The sequence below is a fragment of the Mobula birostris genome, chromosome 31, assembly GCF_030028105.1.
Source record: "Mobula birostris isolate sMobBir1 chromosome 31, sMobBir1.hap1, whole genome shotgun sequence".
In the NCBI taxonomy this organism is placed as follows: domain Eukaryota; kingdom Metazoa; phylum Chordata; class Chondrichthyes; order Myliobatiformes; family Myliobatidae; genus Mobula; species Mobula birostris.
In genome coordinates this window covers 9,223,653-9,247,940 of record NC_092400.1, presented here as the reverse complement: position 1 = coordinate 9,247,940, position 24,288 = coordinate 9,223,653, and the positions used below count along the sequence as shown (strand labels likewise).

At 36.5% G+C, this 24,288-nt stretch overlaps 1 protein-coding gene across 2 annotated transcripts in view; it reads left to right on the top strand.

The window, feature by feature from the left end:
- Positions 1-24,288, top strand: part of fbxw8 (F-box and WD repeat domain containing 8) — a 140,303-nt gene that overhangs the window by 44,063 nt on the left and 71,952 nt on the right. For both annotated transcript variants that reach the window (XM_072247615.1, XM_072247616.1), the window contains exon 5: positions 2,041-2,198. In XM_072247615.1, coding sequence (XP_072103716.1) covers positions 2,041-2,198 — 158 coding nt within the window. The remainder of the gene's footprint in view (positions 1-2,040; positions 2,199-24,288) is intronic.

Below are 24,288 nucleotides of genomic sequence, written 5' to 3'. Positions count from 1 at the left end.
TTTCAATTTGTTTACCATCTTTTTGTATTTTGGAAACCAGCCCACAGAAGATGCAGGCCAGGTTAGGTACATCTTCCTCTCCCAAAGAAAGAGAGAAATAAAAAAAACAAGAAAACACAATAGAAGGAGACACAAGCTTGTTATTACAGATGGATGATTGATCTAGACCAAGAAATCAAGTTACTTGACGTTTTAGAATTCAGTATTGAGTCCAGAAAGCTGCAATGTGTGCAGGTGGAAAATGAAGTACTGTCTCTCAAGCTTGCATTGGGCTTCACAGTGTCAGTACAGGAGGTCACAGACAGATCAATGAGGAATGTAAATAAGATTGTTCACAAAGCGAGCACTGGACCTGCATTTGGTTTCCTCATCGTAGAGGAAACGATGGTAAAGAGTCAGTTGCAACAATGAATTGGTAAGATATTCATTTATGCCAAATTAGAGGGCCGGGTCTCTAGACTGAAAAAAATCACTATTTCTTTTTCTACAGATGTAGCCTGACTTGCAGAACATTTCCAGCATTTTGTGTTTTCCTTTCAATTTCTAGTATTTGCAGTTTTGTTTTGAACTTTGGTTGAAAGTTACATTCTAATCAACTGCAGCAGTTCTATTTTACACTTCAGCTTTTTAAGAAATACTGCTTTTTTTCCTCATTGATTCTCCCAGTGTACTGGTGTTACTAACAATTAAAGTGAAATAAGTATGGCTGTTAAATAACACTGAAGTGATGGCGTTTTATTTTAAATGGTTACTTTAAAGCCACAGTTAAAGACCATGAACAGGGGAAAAAAAACTGGGTAGTAAAATAAAAGGCGTGTGTGCTCATGAGACAATGGGGAAAAAAGATACATTAGCAGAGAAGTGTGTAGCCAACAAGTACAATAGTATTCTCCGCAACCAGGCAGAATGCCCATTACCCACATGCCATTTAGCAACTTCTGCCAAACCAAAGCAGGGGAAAATTATGGCAGTGGTTACTATCGATAAAGCCCATGGTACCACAAATTGGGTCAGTAACAACACATTATCGCTAATGTAAGAATTCAGGATTTGTAAGTGGAAATTTAGATCATAGATTAGTTCTTGGCTTTGGAGACCTATTTCAAATTTAGCTTCGTTCCCTATCCTTCAAAACAAGTCTTTAAATGGTAAAACCAGCCATTCTGTACTGTGTGTGTGTGTGTGTGTGTGTGTGTGTGTGTGTTTTTTTTTAAACAAAAATCATCAATTGGAGCATCTTCATGTAAAGGGTTACAGTCACCTGACTTTGAGGTCACTTTGCTTACCTGCAGAGTTTTCATGGACTCTTGAACAGTAGCTTGCTGATAACCAGACACATTAAATAATCCTTACACAGGCTCATTCATCTAAATCATGAAGTATAAGTTGGAAAATATATTTGATTTTAAGATCATTGGTAACATTACATAATGCTGCTTCTAATTCCTTTACTTAAGTACTACATTTCTACTCAAAATCAGTTAACTAATTGGTTACCCTGTTTTACTGTGTAATATGTATTTAATCGCTGTAATAAAGTATTAAACTAAGTCAACAATCTATTGTTATAAACAATCGGCCTAAAAATAATTTGCTCATGAATTATCCTTTTCCCTTTATATAACCTTTGTGGCAAAGATTATAATTTCCTTTGTTCACCACCAATGTACATTTTTTCACTCATTTAATATGCGTAAAATTAGTGTTAGTGGGCAAAGCAGAGAACTTCAGGCCAGCTTGCGGTTGTGCAGATTTCTATAAAAATTGTCATTTTAAATGACCTCATATCCAGGCAGCTTGTAGATCATTCAGAAGATTGCTGAGGGGACTGCTGTCTGTTTTTTATCAAAACCATACAACTTGATATATTTACTTCTTATTGAGAAGATTGCTGTCTTCTGTAGTTTAAATTGAGCTCTGTGACCACATTCGGAGCTTTTGAGTCATAAACATTGCTGCTTATATTATTTCTAATTAGTCTCTTCACTAGGTGGCCAGCATTGTGAATAAACAAGCAGATAATTGAACTGGTTCTTTCAGATACACATCAGGAGACGTGAGAATGTGGGATGTAAGCACCTGGGACAGCAGTGCCTTGAATCTGGGAACGTCACGCAGCTCTGCAGAACTTGGACCACAGCCACACGTCTCCTTTGTGAGGATAAATAGCACCATAGCAGTGGCGGCTTACAAGGGTGGTGAGTACCAAAAACACCACAACAGGGCTGTTCAACAATTAACAGTGGCAGCTGCTGCAGACATTCACTGTAAGGTTTAGAAAGGAACACTTCTGGCCAGTAATCTAAATGCATTAATGGGCAGCACAAACCCATTACCATTAAAGTTTCTATTATGTCATCCTAAAAGTGAAATGCCAGTATTTCAGTTCCAGTATTGTACTAAGGGAAGAAAGCATTTTTGCTCTTTGTCATGGTTGTAAACCTACTCCTTAATGCCTTTCAAAATCGATCAAGTCAGTGCACCTCAAAATACAAACATGAACAGCAAATTGACCAAGTGAAATAGATGGCAATATATTGTTTCCTGGTACAGTTTATATTGCAATGTATAGCACAATCTGATTTATATTTATATAGCTTTATATTTTGAATGCAGAAAGTTAAATGCAATTCAACAGATAACACAGTTGGAGTTGGACTTTGGTGTCTGATTGTTAGATTTTCCTGTCTATTGGACATTATTTCACCCCTTTTTAATACACTTTTTTTTCAAGATGTTACAGGGTGTAAGAAATGCTCTAAAGAGAGCACAGAAACTGGGGCCCAAGTGAATTTATAGTTATCACTGTAATTGGGCTCCAGTAAGTCAACCAGGAGTGCAGGAATCAGGGCCCCAGTGAATGGAAGGTGAGTGTGGGAAATGGAACCAGTCAGTGGAAAGGAAGCTTGGGAGGGGGGGCACCGGTCCGTGGAAAAGGTGCACAGTAGCACAGGCCCCTGTGATTGGAAAGAAAGCACAGGATCTGGCTGTCAGTGAGTGAGGCAGGCACTAGATGTTGAGTCAGATACTGAACCATTAGGATTTCTGAATAGTCAGCAGCAGATTATGGGAATTTTAGTGAAAGCTGGTAAATAAGATGCTACATAACATTGAAAAGAAAGAGTATGAGCAAAGCCTATGCTCCTCTTCCGCTGGACCACTTCTTTTAGATAATTAAGTTCAATAATTTCTTATTAAAGATATGGAATATCTGAACCATCTGGAGGTGTATTAGTTTGTAAGATTTCAGAGCTCCTCTGAGACTCTACTTTAAATTCTGTTTAAAGCAGCAACTTATTTTGTTGCTTCACTATTTTGCATATTTTGCTGTATAGCAAGATGTAAAGGTTTGTTCATTATTGTTAAAACCTGTTACGTACCCTGTAACTGGGTTGCCAAACCAGCAGAAATGGATCACTCAGTTGGAGTCTGGATTACTAGAACTAAGAAAGTTTTATTAAAGAAACAAGCAACACAGTACTCTAATCAAAAGGATAATAAATGCAATAGTTCAGCAATGATAAACACAGATGTACACAGAATTAAGATAACAGGATCAATCAAGCTCTATCGTTGTCTAGGGGTAAATGACCAGTTTCAAAGTGACACAAAGTTCAGTTCAATTTAGTTCAGTTCAGTTCGCAGAAAGTGGGGGGAAGGAGAGAGAGAGCAAAACGAATGAATATTCAAACGGCTTCCACACACAGACCTTCGCAGTCAGCTTTCATGCGAGCCCTTTGTGATGTCATCTGAGGTCACCGACCGTGACCCTTCCATTTCCAGATACGATCGTTTCTCTGCGGTGAACCCGGCACCCAGGCAAGGGTGGACACACACCAGGTTCCCGCCGATCGTGCCTTTCCACCCTATGCGTCTATGGCTTGTCCCGCGACCAGCCGTCCAAAACTTCCCACCGACTTGTGAGAGACACACCGCTTCCAGGGTCTTGTTACCTCGGGGTGTCTTGTGTGTCCTGCCTTAGCGAACCTGTCCCTTTTTATCCCCCTGCTGGGGTATCGCCTGTCCATCATTTCAAACAGTTCAGGGTTCAAAGGGGGAGCCGATCTTGACAGCTCTCCTTCCGTTACTCTCTCCCGTCCCTTCATTAACATCTCCAAATGCTGCTCCATTGTTTTCCTTATCTCTCTTTCTCCTGAAGACAGGTGGCAGACCAACTGCTGATCCCACTGGTGCCAGCACAGGACAGCTAACATCTTAATCTATGTGTATTCTCGTCACAAACCCCAAACAGAATTTTCTAGAGTTGACTGTTGTGATGCATAGTAATTTAACAGCTTGCCAACATTTCTTGGTTAACTTTGCACTAAGAATATACAGATTCAGTGAGCTGAACGGTGTCCTTTCAAGATGCAACCATTTTGTGATTCTGATTACTTGAGTGTAGTCCCATAGGATTGCCAGCAACTGTGGTAGCATAGCACCAAGTGCAAATATAATGCATCATTGACAAAAAGGTTGCAACAACAGGATAATTTTTAGCCGTGAATATAAGTAATTGCTTTGATACAGAAATGTCCCTTGTATTTTATACAGTCTTTGAACATCCAATATTGTAATAACTAATCAAAATAGTTATTAAAATTATTGAAGGTTGTGTCAAGACCATAAATATAGGCACAGAAGTAGGCCATTCAACCCATTAAGTCTGCTCCACCGTTCAGTCATGGGCTGACCCAATTCTTCCAGTCATCCCCACTCCTCTGCTTTCACTCCATACCCTTTTGTGCCCTGGCTAATCAAGGACCTATCAATCTCTGCCTTAAATACATCCAATGACTTGGCCTCCACAGCCGCTCATGGCAACAAATTCCACAGATTTACCACCCTCTGACAAAAGTAATTTCTTGGCATCTTAGTTCTAAAAGGACATTCTTCAATCCTGAAGTCGTGCCCTCTTGTCTTAGAATCCGTACCATGGGAAATAACTTTGCCATATCTAATCTGTTCAGGCCTTTTAACATTCTGAATGTTTCTATGAGATCCCCCTTCATTCTCCTGAACTTCAAGGGATACAGCCCAAGAGCTACCAGACATTCCTCATATGGTAACCCTTTCATTTCAAAATAACTTGAGAAACAATTAGGAGGATTGGCGTTTGAAACTGAACCTTCAATTCTATGACAAGACCTGGAAGTGTGAAAGTTATTATATTTACAAATTTAATATTTTTGTGTTTTCTCTACTTATCAATTATGAAATTACTTTTGTATATTCAAGTACATTATTTCTAAAATGTGTTCAAATATACAGGAAAGTTGTCAAATAATGTTCATACACTGTAATCAAAGGTTTGTAAGAAGCTTGATCTTTTTGACAACCTTTTTACATTTCTCAGTTTATAAACATAACTGAAACTGGTATGCATAGTTCTTGACACAGATATTCATGATATTTCAACACAATCCCATTCCCTTGTAATCAGCTGTGTAAATTAGGATGGTAAATAATTTTTCCTTTGCTCTCTTGTTTATTACAACTACAATCTTTTTATTAAGAAAGAAATAATGTTTTTGCAGGTACAGTTGTACTTAAGTGCAGTCCAAAGCACTATGTAACCAATTAATTAATCTTGACATTTTCACTCATGTTTAGTATGGTATTACATGGTCTTTAAAGTGCAGAAACAGATCATTCAAACTGGTAAATCCATGCCATTGTTCTACAAAAGCCCTGTGCCACCACTCTTCACTGTATTATCCTATCCTTCCTCCCCTGTGTCTATATTTAGCTTTCTTTGAACCATATCAATGAGTCCCTGTGGCAGTAAGTCCTAATTCTAACCACCATCTAAATGAGCATGTTGCATCTGAACTCCCTGTGGGATTTATGAATGGTAATCCTATGTTTAATAAAACCTTATTATTGTCTGGCTTACCAAACAAACATCATCTGTACCTCTTCCCTTATAAACCTCCATTAGGTCATATTTTATTCTTTTGTTTTTGTTTTGTTCAATCTTTCGTGATACATTCAAAGTTCCAAGTAAGTTTATTATCAAAGTACATACAGTACTGTGTAAAAGTCTTAGACATATATATATATATATATATAGATAGGATGCCTAAGACTTTTGCACAGTACTGTAGTAATCTTATGTATTGCACTGTACTGCTGCTGCAAAAAGCAATTACAGGTAATGACGTGTGAGTGATGATAAACCTGTTTCTGAATCTCTGTTGTGGACTGAGAGTGGGAAGGGGGGGAGGGAGAGAGTAATCACGTTCGGGACAAGGAGAGAGAGCAGGAAGCACCAGAGAGACATTCTGTAATGATCAATAAACCAATTCCTTGGAATCAAATGACCTTGCCCGATGTCTGAGGGCTGGGTGCGTCTGTACCCATGTTACCCCCTACCCCCAATCCCAGGCACTCCTCTGCCACCTGTCCCACATCCCTCCACCTCCACCTCCACATGGTACTCCACCTTCGCCATTCCCAACATCTTTCGCTCCCACCAGATGTACAACCTCACTCTCTGCTCTATGTTGACAAATGCAATGCTGTGCAAAAGTTTTGGGCACCCCAGCTAATATATGTGCCTTTGACTTTTGCACAGTACTCTACAGATTCATTTTCTTGTGGGCATGCTCAAAGTGAATAACTATAATAGAATCAATAAAAGACTGCACCAACTGATCATACAATCAATGTGCAAAAGACAACAAACTGCAAATGCAAAAAAGAAATAATAAGAAAAATAAATAAGCAATAAATATCGAGAACATGAGATGAAGAGTCCTTGAAAATGAGTTCATAGGCTTGTGGGAACATTTCAGTGATGGGGTAGTGAAACTATCTACTTTGGTTCAAGAGCCTGATGGCTGAGGGGTAATAACTGTTCCGGAACCTGGTGGTGTGAGTCCTGAGACTCCTGTACGTTCTTTCTAAAGGCAGCAGCACGAAGAGAGCATGACTTGGGTGATGTGGGTCCCTGATGATGGATGCTGCTTTCCTGTGACAGCATCCCGTGTAGATGAACTCAATGGTGGAGAGGGCTTTACTCATGATGGACTGGGATGTGTCCACTACTACTTGTAGAATTTTCCATTCAAGGGCATTGGTGTTTCCATACCAGTCTATGATGCAGCCAGTCAATATACTCTCCACCACACATCTATAGAAGTTTTTCAAAGTTTTAAATCTCATACTGAATCTTTGCAAACTCTGAAGGAAGTAGAGGCACTGCCATGCTTTCTTCATAATTGCACTTGCCTGCTGGTCCCAGGTAAGGTTCTCTGAAATGATAACACCATGGAATTTAAAGTTGCTGACCCTGTCCACCTCTGATCCCCTGATGAGGACTTGGCTGATGGACCTCTGTTTTTCCTCTTCTTTTCACCTGATGCTTCCATTATGATTCTATCAAATCATTTTTCAAATTTTTTTTCTGAGGTACCACACTGACTTAAAATATCAACATTAGAACTGCTTTATTTTTGGTGTTTTTTTCTCTATCTGAAATCCAAGATGTGATGGTGCCAGTAAGCTGGAAACTAAGCTGGAACTTTAAATAAGATGTATGACACATTTTTGTAACTTCAAAAGTATCTCTGTTTGTGGGTAATACTGACCAAACACTAATTATGCCCAATGCTTAGTTCTTTAAACATGTAGTTATGGGTTAGCTCCCTAGACTACTACAGTTTTTGCTGTGCAGGCGTTTTTCAGTATCCTAATAGGTGCAATAGAATTTCTACACGAGTCTGTCTTGAGAGTAAATTTTATGCCTATGTAAGACTGCAAGCTGGGACCTTTCGATAAATAGCCTTCTCTTAGAACTAAAACAATGGTAATGTCAACCATATTGATCACTGCCAGGTTGAATAATTGGGTTGGGGTGTCATTTGATATGTTAAGCATACATGGCTAACGCCAAACATGTTTAATTTCAGTTTGGCTTTAGCACTGTTGCTTTGGGTTTCTAAGTGATCTACCGTATATTGGACCAGATTTTGTGAGAGTACAACATCTCACAACATCTTAATTGGTTAAGTTTATTCAGATACAGAATATTAATATTTAAAAATATATTGATGACGAAGTTGTGGAAATGACTAATGGTCCATTTAACAAATTATAGCACTGCAGTTTACCAAATGCTGGGTAACCCATCCTCACTAGAATTTGATAGTTGATTTTTGTGTGAATACAATGATATACAATGTATAATGTTTTGCCCTGTTTATGAAAAGTTCTTGGCCATAATCAAATTGTGAATTTAAGGAGGACTAGAGTCCCCTAAAAATGCAACCAAAATGGCTATAACCTTAGTGCAAATAGCCATGAAGGACAATGCAGGTATGAAGAGCCTGCCTGGCATGAATCAGTGCTAGCTCCTTCTTAACATTTAAACACCTCCAAAAGATTTTAAATATTTATAACTGTAAGGATACAAGTCAGAAAAGAGGGAAGCCCTTTTGTGGAGATCCTTTTTCAAGGTGAGCGTTAAGTGCTACGCACGTACTGTTCATCTGTAAGAATACTAGCTTAGGTTTTCAGGTCAGCAGTGGAGGTGTGATGGATCCTGGAGGATTTCTCAAAGAATGAATTAAATAGTCTTAACTCTTTTCCTCCCTGTGGTGCAAAAACAATTTTTTCAAGCAGCTTGGAACATCTAATCCTTGGAGTTAGATATGAACTAATTACATTTATAAAACTTAGTTGCTGTTAAGAGAGGCATTACCAATATTTTGGAAAGGTCCTACTGGCCACCTAAATGCAGATATTTAGATCTCATGGATAGCAGATAAATTATTTTAAAAATAAATAGTTTACACTACAGCAAGAATCAATAACTATACTAAAGATTAAAACTTGGTTTCTAAATTCTTACTGGAATTATTCAATATTTCATGAACTGTAGGACTAATTTTTCAAAGTGAAAATCCTTTAAGCAATTAATTGGATCCAAATAGTAGTTGTGTACTAGATTTGAGAACTAAAAATGACACAAGCTAATGTAATGATGTCAGTTGAAAATAAGAAGCTTCGGCAAGAATTTTTGTATCAATAAGCTCGTTGAATTACAATGGATTGAATTAAATGATTAAGAATGTAGAATTTTCTAGAGTTGTATTGAAAACCTATTTAGCGTTTTGAAATTTTTACATAGATGTATGATTCCCTTTCAAAGCAATACTATATTAGCATATGGAGAGATGCCAGAAGTTTAAAAATAACTGAAATGCCAATGGTAAGATTGGAGAATGATGAAAATTATTGTACTTCTTTACAGAATTCTGCACACCACAAGCTATTAAAGTTATTAACAAATCTGTACTGAAGTGTTTGCCAGAATCATAATTGTTGAGCAAAGGGTGCAGAGTAACAACAGCAGCAACATAGTTTTATATTGTGACTTTAACATTGACTAATAAGCAAAGATATTTTCACGGTGATTGCTAAAGAGGTTCAAATCTGTGAATGTATAAGACTTGCTTCAAAGTTAAGTAAGTCCAATATTGGTGAGTCCAATATTGCTTTACTGTAACTACCTATTGTAACATTATTAAAAATGTGATAACAGGAATAGCCAATGGCATTGTGTTCTACAAAGAACTGGTCTGAACTTAATGGACCAAATATCCTCCTCCTGTGATATCATGTGTGGAGTTATTTTCATAAGCAGATATTAAATAATATTAGGAGTAGAACTGGATCAATTATGTGAAATTATATGAACAGACTTAGTGAAATACTCTCATTGTACTTGATGGCGATTTAGAGTTTTAGGATAGAGCATCACTGGTATGAAAGTGGTACCCAATCTCAGGGAAATTTAAAAATATCCAATGCCTGAAATTCTTTTAAATATTACTGAATTGCATTGACTTTATTACTTGCATCCTTCATATACATGAGGAGTAAAAGTCTTTATGTTACGTCTCCGTCTAAATGTGCAATGTGCAATTTATAGTAATTTATAATAAATGTTATGTACAACAGGACAGTCAATATAACATAGAAATACAATTGTATCAGCATAAGTTAATCAGTCTGATGGCCTGGTGGAAGAAGCTGCCACAAAGCCTGGGACAGTTGGCCCTGGCTTTTATGCTGCGGTACCGTTTCCTGGATGGTAGCAGCTGGAAGAGTTTGTGTAATGTGTGGTGATAACTGAAGTGTTCTTAAGGAAGGGAATAGTTCTATTTTAGTTTAATCGGAAAGCATTTCATCTGATTTTAAAGATGTTTGGTAAAATCAAGTACTATCTTAAAAAGATTTCAATCGAATTGTATTATTCTTCAGTCTCTGTAAAGTACATTTAAACCAAATACTGCTAGTAACAAGAGTTAAAGTGAAAACTGGGCTTTATTTTAACAATTGGATAAAATCTTTATTAATTTTCTACTGTATTTCTGCCTGCATTTTTATTCTTCTGGTCTTTCTCACCACAATCATGCAATTGACTTTTGCATCCCACAAGCAAATGCAGTTGGTCAGTGGTCTAATGAAGATTTCAAAAATCATGTGCGGTGTTCTCAAAATGAATGAAAATACAACTTATGCATAGTTAATATATTTTACTGGTATAAATTTTATCACTGCAAAATAGCTAATAAATAATTTTTATCTTGTATTAATTTTTCAATGCTTAAAAATTCAAATCCCATTTATTTGTTTATAATGGTCGACTGCCAACCTGGCGCATCTTTTAAATGATGGGACTGCTGAGATACTCTCTTGAGAAACCAGTCTAAATATTTCATGAGATCAATTATTGTTGGTGTTGGATCTTTCTGCAAAATGCAAATAAATTTTTGTCATGATAACAGTTGAAATAAAGTAGCAAGTGCTTAATGTGGAAACATATCTACTTGCCCTTCAGTAGATAGTTCTGTTGTGGTGAAGGGAACAGCTACCATTCAGTATCAACAATGTGTTCTGCCTCATATACTATAAATATAATGTGTTTTTGTTGATTTTTTTTCACAACCAGTCTTTTTAAAGGCTCTTTGCGAATTTTGTAAGTAACATTTTAGCAACCATAGATTCAGAGGTTGCTCGATGTTGCATAAATGTGTGTTTCTTGAGTGACTAGCTTACCACGTTAAGATGTCTATGAGTAATAATTCTCTCTTTTTCTGTATAAGATGATATAGGCTATGACATATCTACTATGAAGCAAAGTTAGCTTATAATATTTTGTCAGAGCAAAATATTATGATTATCAGTGTCATTGAATGTGCTCTGAAATGCTTTTATCATATACTGTTATACAGCATATGAAACATTAAAGAGACCAAAATGGATCTCCAGAAAATGAATGAGTTTGAATACTCAAGACAGTAACTTGACTGCTAAAGGAATTGTAATACCCTAAAATGTTAGAGCAATATTCAAATTTAATACATGATCTAAAATGAGAAATGAGGTCTGAAGCAAGAAATAGAAAGAACATCAATCTATATTATTTTTTATTGTTTTCTGCTCTGTATATTAAACATATTTTACATTCCTTTTACTATTGACTAGGAATTGTTCTCATTCATCGCGTATTTTCATGCAGCAATATTTGTCTGTGGACTACCCCATTGCGGGTGTTTCCCATTCTTTATTGGTATATACATGCAGTGTGTTGATTGAACGAAGATGGTTCTGTGAAAGAAAGAGAGAGTCACACATAAATAGCTCCTTTCATGAACTTGGGACATACACTTAATGGAAAGGAAGAACTGTTTAATACTGCAAATAAGCTCAGAAGCTATTCCTGATTTTAGCTGTAATGAAAATGTGTATGTGTATGAATATATATTTATTTATTAACTAAGCAAGAACATCATAATTTAACGGTATATTATGTTCCTCTTTGTCACATGTACAACTATTGTATTCTTCCTTCTTTCAAAACAAAAGATTAATTGAAAAAAAACTTACAGAGAATGGATGTCAATTACTGTTATTTCTTCTGTAAGTAACAACTAAATGGAAGGAGGTAATTAGATTTTTTTTGAAGAACACATCAAATTACCCATAGTTCAGAAGGCAGAGTAGAAAAAGAAAGATCAAAAATGTTGTTTTGAGCAGTTACAAGGGAGAAACCTCCAGTAGTGCTTAATATGTAGGTCAGTTACAACCCACAGAGAAGGAAGTTGCACTAATGTAATTTTTCTGTGTATTTCATCTGTTGAAGTTCACTGGCATAGATACAATTGGGTATGATGGACACATCAACCCTGTGTGAAGAATTTGAAGTTGATTTCTCATTTTTAAAGTCTTTTTTATTAATTATTATTAAAGATAAACAAAAATACATTCAGATAATCAAGTCATTATGTCAATATGTACAATAAAAAATTAGTAAATAACTGATTAACAAAGCTAAGCAATATATCAATAATAATAAGAAAAAATAAAGTGTTAAGAATATTTTTTTCTCAAAAATTGTATATTAAGTTTATATCAAGTAGAGGCTATCAATTGCCAAACATCTTGCAGTGATTAAATGTCGCAATATCTTTATGTAGGTTTTAAATGATCATGTAAAATGAATACTGTCTTTTAACATTAAGATTAGAAAAAATGTAAGCTCATAATGGACATGATGAATTTCATGGTGTCCATTTATTCCTTCATCTTTATTCACTTATTCTTGAGTTGGATAGTGGGGAATACAAGTCATTTCATGCACCTGATGTCCTATAACAGCAGCATTGAAGAGTTACCATTTGTAGAATTATTTTAAAGAGTTTATTATTGGGAAACTGTGATATCAATATATAAATTATTTGATTATGTTTTGAAAACATAGAATTCTGCCAGTTAGAATTCACACATTGAATAACAGAAGTTGCATTTGTAAAATTAATGAACTGAAATGCAGTATGACTGTTTTCCATATGGCAGTAAATATACCATCAACATTTTGACTAGATAAGGGTTATTGCATATTTGATACATGTTTTGCACTCAAGTTGTTGGTTAGTGTTTTGTATGTGACTTTTGTGCCCTTGCATATTAAATTTGTTTTCCCACACTTTGGCATTATACCAGCCTGATTTTATCACTAATTGCATAGTGAAAATGTAGCTGAAATGAATCAAATAAAATGCTTTAGTTGAACCATTAGATAAAATGGCAGAGTTGTTTTGATAATGAGCAGATGTAGCTAATGCATGGAGATTTGGCCATTTTCAAGTCCCATCTGCTCTATGCCTGCCTGTATTTGGCGGCGAGCCACTGCTCAGCAGCCAGACAACTTCTACACAGTCACATCATTTGTCTCTAGTAACGAGACTGCCTGCAGAACCCATTTCAATTTGAGCAAAGAAAAGCCATTTAGTATAAGTGAACATTGTTTTTCTGTGTAAACACATTTATGCATTCTATAATTTCATCACCAACATTCAGCAGACAGAGGCTGTGAAGATTTGGTCAAAGTTGTGAAGTAATCAAATTGTTTACAAGATGCACCTGACTAAGGGATGCAAAGCTACCTTTCATATTTCAGAAATACAACTGAAAACAAAACTCCTCTTGAAGGTGGGATCAGGGTGTAAGGGAGATGAGGTGAGAATTGCTCCAAAGCGGCGATATAATACACTCTTTCGTTATAATTATACATTTTGGTATTGAATTTGGCAGTCTTGTATTATTGTAGGTAATGTGATCAGATTTGTAGGTAGGATGCTGCTGAAACAGCTTTCAGAAAAGGTTTTATTTAATGTTAAATGTTTTTTTTAACAGGAACATACATTGGCCCCTGTAGTGTTGACAGTTTACTGGGAGACTTCTTTAAAAAAGGAACAAAATTGATCTCAAGGGATCATGCATAGTAATAAAATAGAGAAAAGTAATAAAGATCAGAAAAAATATTAGAAATGTATTGGAATTAACTAAATTGCCTTTATTTTATAAGTTTCTTACTTCAGAATAAGTAATTTCAGGTATTTAATTGGAGTAGTTTATTCAGTAATGGTGATGGGTGTTTTCCTTTACTGAATAAATATTCATCCCATCAGTGATTTCTGTATTGAGAGGGTATAAAGGTTAAAATGGTCTTGCCGGTGTATTATACCTTAATTTTTTTTTTAGCTCTAGCAGAAAAACAAAGCAGAGGAAGTTATTTGGCACAGAATTGTTGGCAAATAACTTGCATTTACTTTATGATATGCCTCCAATGCATCATCTTAAATGTAACTACTGGACAGCTTAACAGTTATAACATCCTAGCCACCAACTTGTTAAATTGGCTTCCAACCCATCCCTCAGCTTGCACTGCAATAAATGAATTAAAACACATGAAAGGGCAAAATGCCAAAAATGTCATCGTTGAAAGGAAATGGATTATGTTTATTTTGGAGCTTTGATAATATTTATCATCTTGTGTTCTTTTCAAGCTAACGGGTTGCTTTGACTTTGAATATTTCATGATTGGTTAATAATTAAACAAATCTTAATTCTCTGACATACTTTGACCATTTTTATGTAAGAAGTATTGCAACATACTTACTGTGTTAAAATTTGCAGGATGAAGTGAGTGTTACCAATTCCTCCTAGGCTTGCCCAAGATGAATTCCAAATGTGGTTGTTGGTTCTTCTCTATGGAAGTGTTTCTGATTTAGACTGCCTCTAGCATACCATTCTTAGTCATGGAAATCTTCAAACCACATCATTCCTATGCAGTCTGGTGTCTGTGTCAGGCTAGTCCAACATGCCACAAGGCATGGGTGGATGACTGAACGTTCAGTTTTGCTTCTTAATGAGACTTAATAGGACAGGCCTGAATTATAACCTTAACTATTAGGGTAACATTAGCCCTGTAATAACTCACTCTTTGAGAATAATTTTTGCAAGGAGGAATAAGTGCTTATTAATTCTGTGTTATTAAGCTACGTGTTTTTACAAACTTGAGCATTCTTTCTAATTTCTACCGCTTTTCCCCGTTTGTTTCCTTGTAGATGACACGCTATATATTCGGCATGATACATGGCTTAAGTGGATTGCATGGGATTTTCTGGCATATCAGATACTTAATAGGGGATTTTAAAAAAGATATTGTTAATTCATGTTAACAGCTGATGCTAACAATGTTCTAATTAACTTGTATTTTAATATCCATCATAACATACATTCTCTCCATGTCTTATACCTTTAAATAGTGCCCATCAGCCTGCTATTCCGTGTTTAAAACTTCTATCATTCATTTATATAAATGATCCTGAGATGTATCGATTGGTAGATTTATTTCCTCCAAATTAACAGACCAATAATCCTTCTGCCAAGTTTTTGTCATACTTGAGAAGATTTCAGAATTATGTTTTATCAGTCCTTTTAAGAACGGTAGGAGCCATGTATTCTGTGTTGCACATTTATTATGGTAACTAGGCACATTAATGGGGGAGTGGTAATAGCAAAGAGAATAAGTTATTTGGTGCTAATTGCTAATAAAGGACCGAATAAAGGGTTCGACTTTCAGAGCAATCATTGGAGCTATGGGCATGTCACACATACCAGGCAGCAATTATTTCATTTGAATTTTGGGTTAGTTTTTGCCGCTATGAGAATTATTAATCTAAAATTAGCCGAATACATGCATGACTAAAACTGATTACATTTTGCCAAATATCTTCAAGCTAATCCAGATGATATCTTTTGAAAGAATTTAATAGCATTCTAATTACTAGGCTACTGTATATGTGTCTCTTCACATTTTATCTAATTTTCTGCCCCTGAAAGTAGATTTCCAAATAGGATAATAACAGATCTACTTGGGAAGCTCAGAAATGTACATTTCTGTGAGTGTTTTAGAGTATAGTCCACAGGTTGGTTGAGAATGCGAAGACTGATTTTGGCAGGGTCAATGGGCTGCACGAGGGTAATAACAGCAGAATGATTCCATTCACAGAGAGTAAGTTGGGAAGGTGAAGAACTTATTGTTTTAGACAGAAATTCTTATTTCACTTTTGCTGGCCGTTTTCCTGGGAAAATGCAGGGTTGTTCATTTTGGAAAGCAGAAGAAATGGGGGTGATAAGTGAAATATTGTAATTGATTTCCCCCTCCCCCCCAACCTTGAGGAATGGATTGTTCTGATTTCACCCGTCCTCTCTCTGAATTAGATAAGTTTAAGACAAGTCAGATTTGGTTTCAGATTTGTGAAATTTCATTACGTAACATTGAAATTATACTCTTCTCTCTCTCTCTTTCTCTCTCTCTCTCCCGCTCCCTCCCTCCCTCCCTCTCTCTCTCTCTCTCTCTCTCCCTCCCTCCCTCCCTCCCTCCCTCCCTCCCTCTCTCTCTCCCTCCCTCCCTCCCTCCCTCCCTCCCTCCCTCTCTCTCCCTCCCTCCCTCCCTCTCTCTCTCTCTCTCTCTCTCTCTCTCCCTCCCTCCCTCCCTCTCTCCCTCCCCCTCTCTTTCTCCCTCCCTCTCTCTCTCTCTCTCTCTCGAGAGAGAGAGAGAGAGGGAGGGAGAGAGAGCAAGCAGGGAGAGTAGAGTAGAAAAACTTGGCACTAACTCAAGTTGCCCAAATGACCTGCCTCAATCATGTAATTTAATCACAGTAAACCATCTTAAATATACAGGCTGTAATAGGCTAAGTTATTGGACTAATAATGAAAGCATACTAAAGCTAATGGATTCTGGTGTGCTTAAAATCATTTTTATTTCTAATTTACTTAATTGAATCAAATTTAAATTTTATCCTATAATTTTTACGTTAATAGGGCCATACTTAATTATTTACAGGGAAATAATTTTAGAATGTTGTAGCTCAACATCCATGAATTGTTTGTCTATAACTAAGACCGTTAAGAGCAGGATTCTTGTGCCAGATTTATCTTTTGCTGACTTGATGTTGTAAGTTTCAATAAAATCTAAATTAAAGAACAGAGGAAAATGGTCAATTTTCTTTGTTGAAGTGTGAAATCATTCTTTGCCAACAAATAATTTTTTCATCCACAATTTTAACAGAATAATGCATTTTAATAAGTTAAAACAAGTATGCTGTAAGTTATTGTATATACAGTATTTTCTTAAATGATTTTATCTTTTGCCACTAAATATGCTTCTGTTGCGTCACACATTGTGGTTGCTGTAATGTGATAGTGGTTTCATGTGATGTTTCTAATCTGTTGCCTCACTTTGATAAGTGGAATGAAGGTACTGTACCAGATAAAAGGTAACCAGTAGTACTGGTGCAGATCATTCAGGTAATTGGCTTCCTGCTGTTAGAAACAGAAAAAGAAATCACATCACCAATCAGTAATTTATTTTGATTTTGGCACATTTTATCTTTAGCTAAGCCTTGGTAGTCCACAATGCAAGTTTTATAACCTTTCCCTCTTCATCCTCAAACAATGAATTGGAAATGATAATGAAAAGACTACATGGATAGATCAGAGTAACCTAGGTAGGATAGCTTAGCATGAAATAAAGCTCAACGTAAACACAGAAAATGGTAACTTTATTTCTGGTTTGTTGACTTAATATAGATAACTAATCTTCATTTTCCATTAATGATCTTTTTGTTATATAACTGAAGGGAAATTTGTCATTTCTACTCTGAAGGGCAACTTTTTTTGCAGTCTTAAATTAATGACTGAAGTTGCACTTTGAAGTTCATGTGTGTTTCTTGAATAGGTACTGATTTTAGCAAACAATAGTTTAAATCTTTCATGCAATGGTTGTAAAATATGTATTTTAATTACATATTCTTGGAAGCTGGTAATAAGTAACTGTTGAAGGGGAACTACTTGAGAGGATACCATTATTTTGAAAGAGTCTTGGAAGTATTTTGTTGATCCTACTGTCCATGCCATATAGCAACTTCTGTCTAGCTTTGTAAACATGATTGTTTATTCAGTTTTGCAATATATTAACTTCAGTGATTAAGTTCAGTTGACAAGAATAGGTCGTTTTTCCAGAGTCTAAATTTTGAACTAGTTACTGAAGTACAAAAAATAATTTTTCTATTCTCCACAATCCTTTGCCTTTATTTTTTACAAAAAACATCATTGTAATAAAAACTCTGGAATTGAATAGATACCTGTTGTCCTTGGAATTACACGTAAAAGTTTTACCTTAGAGCTCTGATAAAACAGTGTAGATTAACAGTGCCACATAAATTAACAAAATAGTATTTGATTGAACATATAAAAGTCAAAGTATTGCTGAGAAAAGAATGACCCTGATTATTTTTAATCACATGTACAGAACAAGGTTATAGAGATACAATGAGGAACAGTAACATTTCAGACTGACATAAACATATTTTCTGAAGGATAGTGGAGATGAATCTCTGGAGTCTTACAGGAAAGGGAATGATGCCATGATGAGGAAAGTCAATTGAGCTGGAGAACTGTGCAATTTGGAATAGAAGTGATTAGATTATGAGGACACTCAGTCCTCGTTTATTGTCATTTAGAAATGCATGCATTAAAAAATGATACAATGTTCCTCTGGTATGATATCACAGAAACACAAGACAGACCAAGACTAAAACTGACAAAAATCACATAATTATAACATATAGTTACAACAGTGCAAAGCAATACCGTAATTTGATGAGAGCAGACCATGGGCACGGTAAAAAAAAAGTCTCAAAGTCCCGATAGCCCCAACATCTCTCGCAGATGGTAGAAGGGAGAAACTCTCCCTGCCATGAGCTTCCAGCACCGCAAACTTGCCGATGCAGCATCCTGTAAGCACCCAACCACAGTCCGACTCTTGAGTCCGTCCGAAAACGTCGAGCCTCCGACACCGAGCACCGAGCACCATCTCTGCCGAGCGCTTCGACCCCAGCCCCGGCCACCAAGCAACAGGCAAAGCCAAGGATTCGGGGCCTTCCCTTCTGGAGATTTCGGATCACACAGTAGCAGCGGCAGCGAAGCAGGCATTTCAGAAGTTTCTCCAGATGTTCCTCCGTGCTCTCACATCTGCCTCCATCAAATCAGAATTGTGCACGGCCTCCAACTTGACAGATAACAGATATTCATCACCGGAGAGGACGCACTGGAGATTCACAAGCAAGGGAAAATCCGCAGATGCTGGAAATCCAAGCAACACATACAAAATGCTGCCTGGTCTGCTGACATCCTCCGGTATTTTGTGTGTCAAGCTGGAGAGTGAAGTTTCATAGGCTGATATTAAATCAGCTAAGTAAAACCGGTGGCATTCACTTGTATATTAAGTTGGAAAAAAAGCTCTGAAATTTCAAATATCCTTGGATGTTGAAGTATTGGCACACAACTGAAGATTCACGAATGCACTCACAAGTGTGAGGAATATTTGAGGGCATGAGCCAGTAGCAGTAGACCATTTGGACTATCAGAGATGGTCAATGAGCTTTCTGAGACATAGATTAATTAAGGACGATAACCTGGACTTTTAAGTAGCAAAATCATGTCCAATAAATCTAAGGAAACTATGACATCAAATGAAGTAGAATGCAACACGTTCTAATTAACTACCTCTGACCAAAAGGTTTGCATAGTTTCAGTTTTTATGCTGATTAATCAATAGTGTTTTTACTACAGCAATTTACAAACCTGAAAATTGCAGAAACTGGAAACCATAGAGCATTTTGTCTAACAACTTCTGAAAATAAAAAAAAAAGTAATGGGGATGCTGGAAATTTGAAATTGAAAATACAAGAGAAATTTAACAAATAAGGCAGCCTCTGTGCAGATTGAAACACAAAGTTAACTTTGGATACCTGTCATGTACTGCTTACAACTTTCCTCTCCTTATTTAAGGAGGGACATTCCTATATTGGAGGTAATTGCAAGTGGATTCACCAGAGTGGTTACTGAAGTAAAAATATTGTTCTAGGAAAAACAAATTGAGTAATCTCACACATAATTCAGAATAATGAGTGCCTATGTTAGATGCAGATGAAAAGAAATTTCTTCTCTTAGAAGGTCATGAATGTTTTGAATTTTCATCCTCAGTGCTGTGAATATTTTCAAAGTGAAGAAGGCCAAGTTTTGTGTCTAGCGTTCAGATGTTTTAAGGAGTTGGCAAAAATTGAGGCTGAGAGCAACTAACCCATAATCTTAAAGGGAGCATATGGCCTATTTCTGCTCCTGTTCTTATGCCCATGTTGCAGAAAAAGATGATCCAATATTTTGTTTTTATTTTAAGCTACAAAATATTGTTACTTGGGTTGAATTTCTTTGTGACACAGGAAACCAATAAAGAGTGTTTCATGAGTGCCAGTTTAAATTAAAATCTACTTTGTGCAATGAAGTATATTTATAATATTCAAATAACAGAACAAAAGTAAAGTATTTTGGCAGGATGTTGAGAAGGATAAACAAATGGTTCCAGCTCAGACACCTACTAGATACAGTGCTTTGGAAAAGTATTCAGCCCAACTATTTTCCCATTTTACTGTCTCATTTTCTAAAGTTAAAATATATTGAAGTAGGATTTTTTTTGCTTAGCTACAAAACGTGTATCATGTTAAATCAGAAGAAAAATTCCAGAACTTATCAACAAGTCTACTAAAATTTTAAAAACAAAATTATGAGGCTGAAAAAGTATTCATCCCCTTTGTAATCACTACACTACCTTTCCTCTGGTGCAATATTGTATATTACCTTACAAACTCACCCAATTTGTTAATGTAGAAAATTGGAGACTCACCTATTTTGAAGGAATCGGTAAGAATTAATACTCCTCCTCTCTGTAAGGTCCAACATAATGGTAGATTTTCAATAGCCCAAACCAAGATGAAGACAAAAGAGAATTCAAGGCAAGTCAGGGAAATGATCATAGAGAAGCATAAATCTGGAGAAGGGTACAAAACCATCACAAAGACACTGAACATACCTCGGAGCTCAGTGCAGTCCTTTGTGAAAATGTGGAAAAAACATAAAACCACAGCCACACTACCTAGGTCAGGCTGCCCCTCTAAACTTAATTGCTGGAGAAGAATGGCACTTGTAAGACAGACTACTATGATGCCAACTGTTGCTCTGTGTGAACTGCAGAAGTCAGTGGCTGCAACTAGGGAGGAAGTTCATCTTTCAGCAGGACAATGACTTCAAATAAAGAAAATTGATGTCCTGAGTGGCCCAGTCAGAGTCCTGACCTAAACCTGATTGAACACCCCTGGCAAGTCCCCAACATTGCTATTCCCTGCTGCTCCCCAAGTAACCTGGCACACCTTGAGCAATTTTGCAAGGAGGAATAGGCAAATCTTGCTCTATCACATTGCGCAAAGCTAATAGAGACTTGTCCAAAAAGACTATTAGCTGTAATAGCTCCGAGAGGTGGTTCAACCAAGTACTGAATGGGGGGAAGGGGGGGTGAATACTTCTAAACTGCTGACATTTCATTTTTTGAATTTTTAGTTTTTCATGCTTTACTATTTTCCCCGATTTTTTTGGGGAGAGGGGGTGCTGTACTATGAAAAAGGAACATGTGATTCACAATAAAAATTCTCAGTTAAGTTGATCAAAATCCCTGGTTGTAATACTCATTGATTTGAACAAAGAGTTGGGGGCTGAATGCCTTCACAAGGCATTGTATACACCGTGGTATGAAGGGAGAAAATGAACATGTCTGGGAGTATGGCATTTCATGAAGCAAAGAACATACCTGTAGTTTGCACAACATTGATGGATGAGATGGAAGAAATACTGACCTAAAATTTATACAAGGATGTTCATTGGCCCAAGTTGCTGATTGCCTTTCCACTGACCTCACTTTTAAAGCTGCACCTACTGGCTGTTAAAGCTGTCAAACAATTTGAGTCTTTGCAAATTTCTCTAACATGGATGCTAAGTATGAGTAGAGCAGTGGAGCACAGTCCAGCACTGTTGACGAGACTTAACAGTGCAACATTTGTTCAGACTTTTACATACAGTATTCTGCTTTTGTTCCAAATTCCTGAACTGTCAATGCTTAGGTGAGATTGCAGGCCATTATGTTATGAGTTTTTTTTCCATGTCCATAGTTTTTAACAAAATTGTTTGTACTGTTTAATCACAATTTGCAGTATGAGGCCCACATAAGTAATATAGTAAATTTGTACATATATATATATATATTTCAATAATCAGGGTCTTGTTTAAATGTTATACACAATATAAAGCTCACAGTGAGTCAGATCTTGAGGAATTGCAAGTGCTTAACTCCTTGATTATTAATGTTTTTTTCTTTCAAGGCAATAATTTTTTAAGATATACTGTAGTCAATAATTGAGATGGGCAATAAAGTGCTTCTTCATTTTGCTATGTGCTTATTTTTGATTGTGGTATTAACAATAGATATTCGGTAATGTAAAATAAGAAATGAAAAACACAATTTTGCATGAAGAAATATTTCACTCATATGTTAAATTGTGACTGCAGTTTACAACATTTTAATCATACAAGTATTATATTCTGTTTAAACTGTAGCAGTGTTTCCATGTAGTTGTTGTGCTCCTAAGTGATAGATTGCAGTATTAAATTATTCTGGCTAAGGTATTAAATTTTTAAACAAAAATGCAGTGTTTATTTTATTTGCAGTATTTATTACAGTTTCTTTCATTTGTTTAAACATTACAATCTGTTTAAGTGAAGTCAATTGCCAGCAATTTCTGAATGTGCTTTATTGAGCATGCTGCTTAATACTACCCAGTATTTGTTGTGGAAATTCTGCTCTTCAATCCGGCATCAGGTTAAGCTTGTTCATGAGTGGCAAAAACAATGTAGTTGTATTTAGAACCATGTTCAAACAAATGCTCATTCACTCAGGACATCTCTATTTCCAACTGAGATCCCACTATCATAGAAGTTTGTCTTCAGTCACATCGATGCACTCCAGGTGACTTCAATGAACATCTAGGAGCACAGGATGCAGCAAAGGCAGTTGGAGTAGATCATGATGTATTGAGCTCAAAACTAGTTGCACCTCAATCCAAATTATTCCGGTATCATTGCACTATTCATATCAAGCTGATAATGTGAACATTTGCATGAGTATATCTTGCCACAAAATGTAGAACAAATCGATTCCAGCTAATTACTGTCCAATTAATCTACTTGCAATCATTAGCAAAGCAGTTCAAGAAAATATAATTTGTGCCAAACAGCAAGAGAGAGTCTAACAACTGCTTCAGACATTGAGGAGCACGATGGAATATTCTGTACTATACTGGATGAGTGCAACTCCAAAAATAAGTAGTTCAATGCCACTTACAGCAAAGCAGCCCAGTTGATTGGAATGTTTAAAGTAGTCGTTTGGGTTTATTTTGCCATTGGCACACTGTGGCTGCAGTGTGCATTATCTGCAAAATTCATTGCGGTTACCCACCAAGGCTACATCCGTAATACTAAGCAAACCCATAAGCTCTACCACCAACACACATCAAAGTTGCTGGTGAACGCAGCAGGCCAGGCAGCATCCCTAGGAAGAGGTACAGTCGACGTTTCGGGCCGAGACCCTGTCCTGACGAAGAGTCTCGGCCTGAAACATCGACTGTACCTCTTCCTAGAGATGCTGCGTTCTCCAGCAACTTTGATGTGTGTTGCTTGAATTTTCAGCATCTGCAGAATTCCTCGTGTTTAAGCTGTACAGGAAGGACAATGTTAACAAATGTATGAGAACATCACAACCTGCAGGTTCCTTTCCAAGTAACACACCACCTTGCCTCAGAAATATATTGCTGTCTTTCATCATTGTTGGATCTAAATGGTTGAACTCCTTCCCCAGCAATATTGCGAAAGTACCTTCACCAGCAAGTCTGCAGCACTTTAAGGCAACTGCTTCATCACTATCTTCTCGATGGATATTAGTATCTTTAATTATGCAAGTCTTTATAGGCGTATACATTTTAAATGGCTCAATTCATTTTTAATACTGTTTAAATATCTCAGTGGCCAATGGTCTTATCGGACAGCAAATCTGGGGACAAGGCTTTACTATTTGCTGAAGGTTTCCAAAGGAGTTTTGCAGGTGAGATTTGTTCTGACCTGTTAATGTGGCACAATTAGATTGCTTGAAGCCTAACTGCCACTGGAGCCTTACTTTTCACTCGCTTCAGGACCATCTGAGGTACTGAGGTTATCTTTCCATGTATGGAAAAATTTGGGGAAATAGGAGTTACCCTTTAGGGATATTCAAGAAAAATTTCTTGCAAGATTACTCTTTAGTCTAAATATACAATTTGAATCCATTTTGACCTGCTTTTAAAGAGCTTCCTGCCATTGCGTGAAATAAAGAGCCAGACCTTGCTGGAGTATAGTATTACATGGCATTTTATGATAGTTGGCCCTTTGCCTGCATCCCTTCTTGAAATGTTATTGGAAATGCAAGCTTATAATGCTTTGAAAAGACTA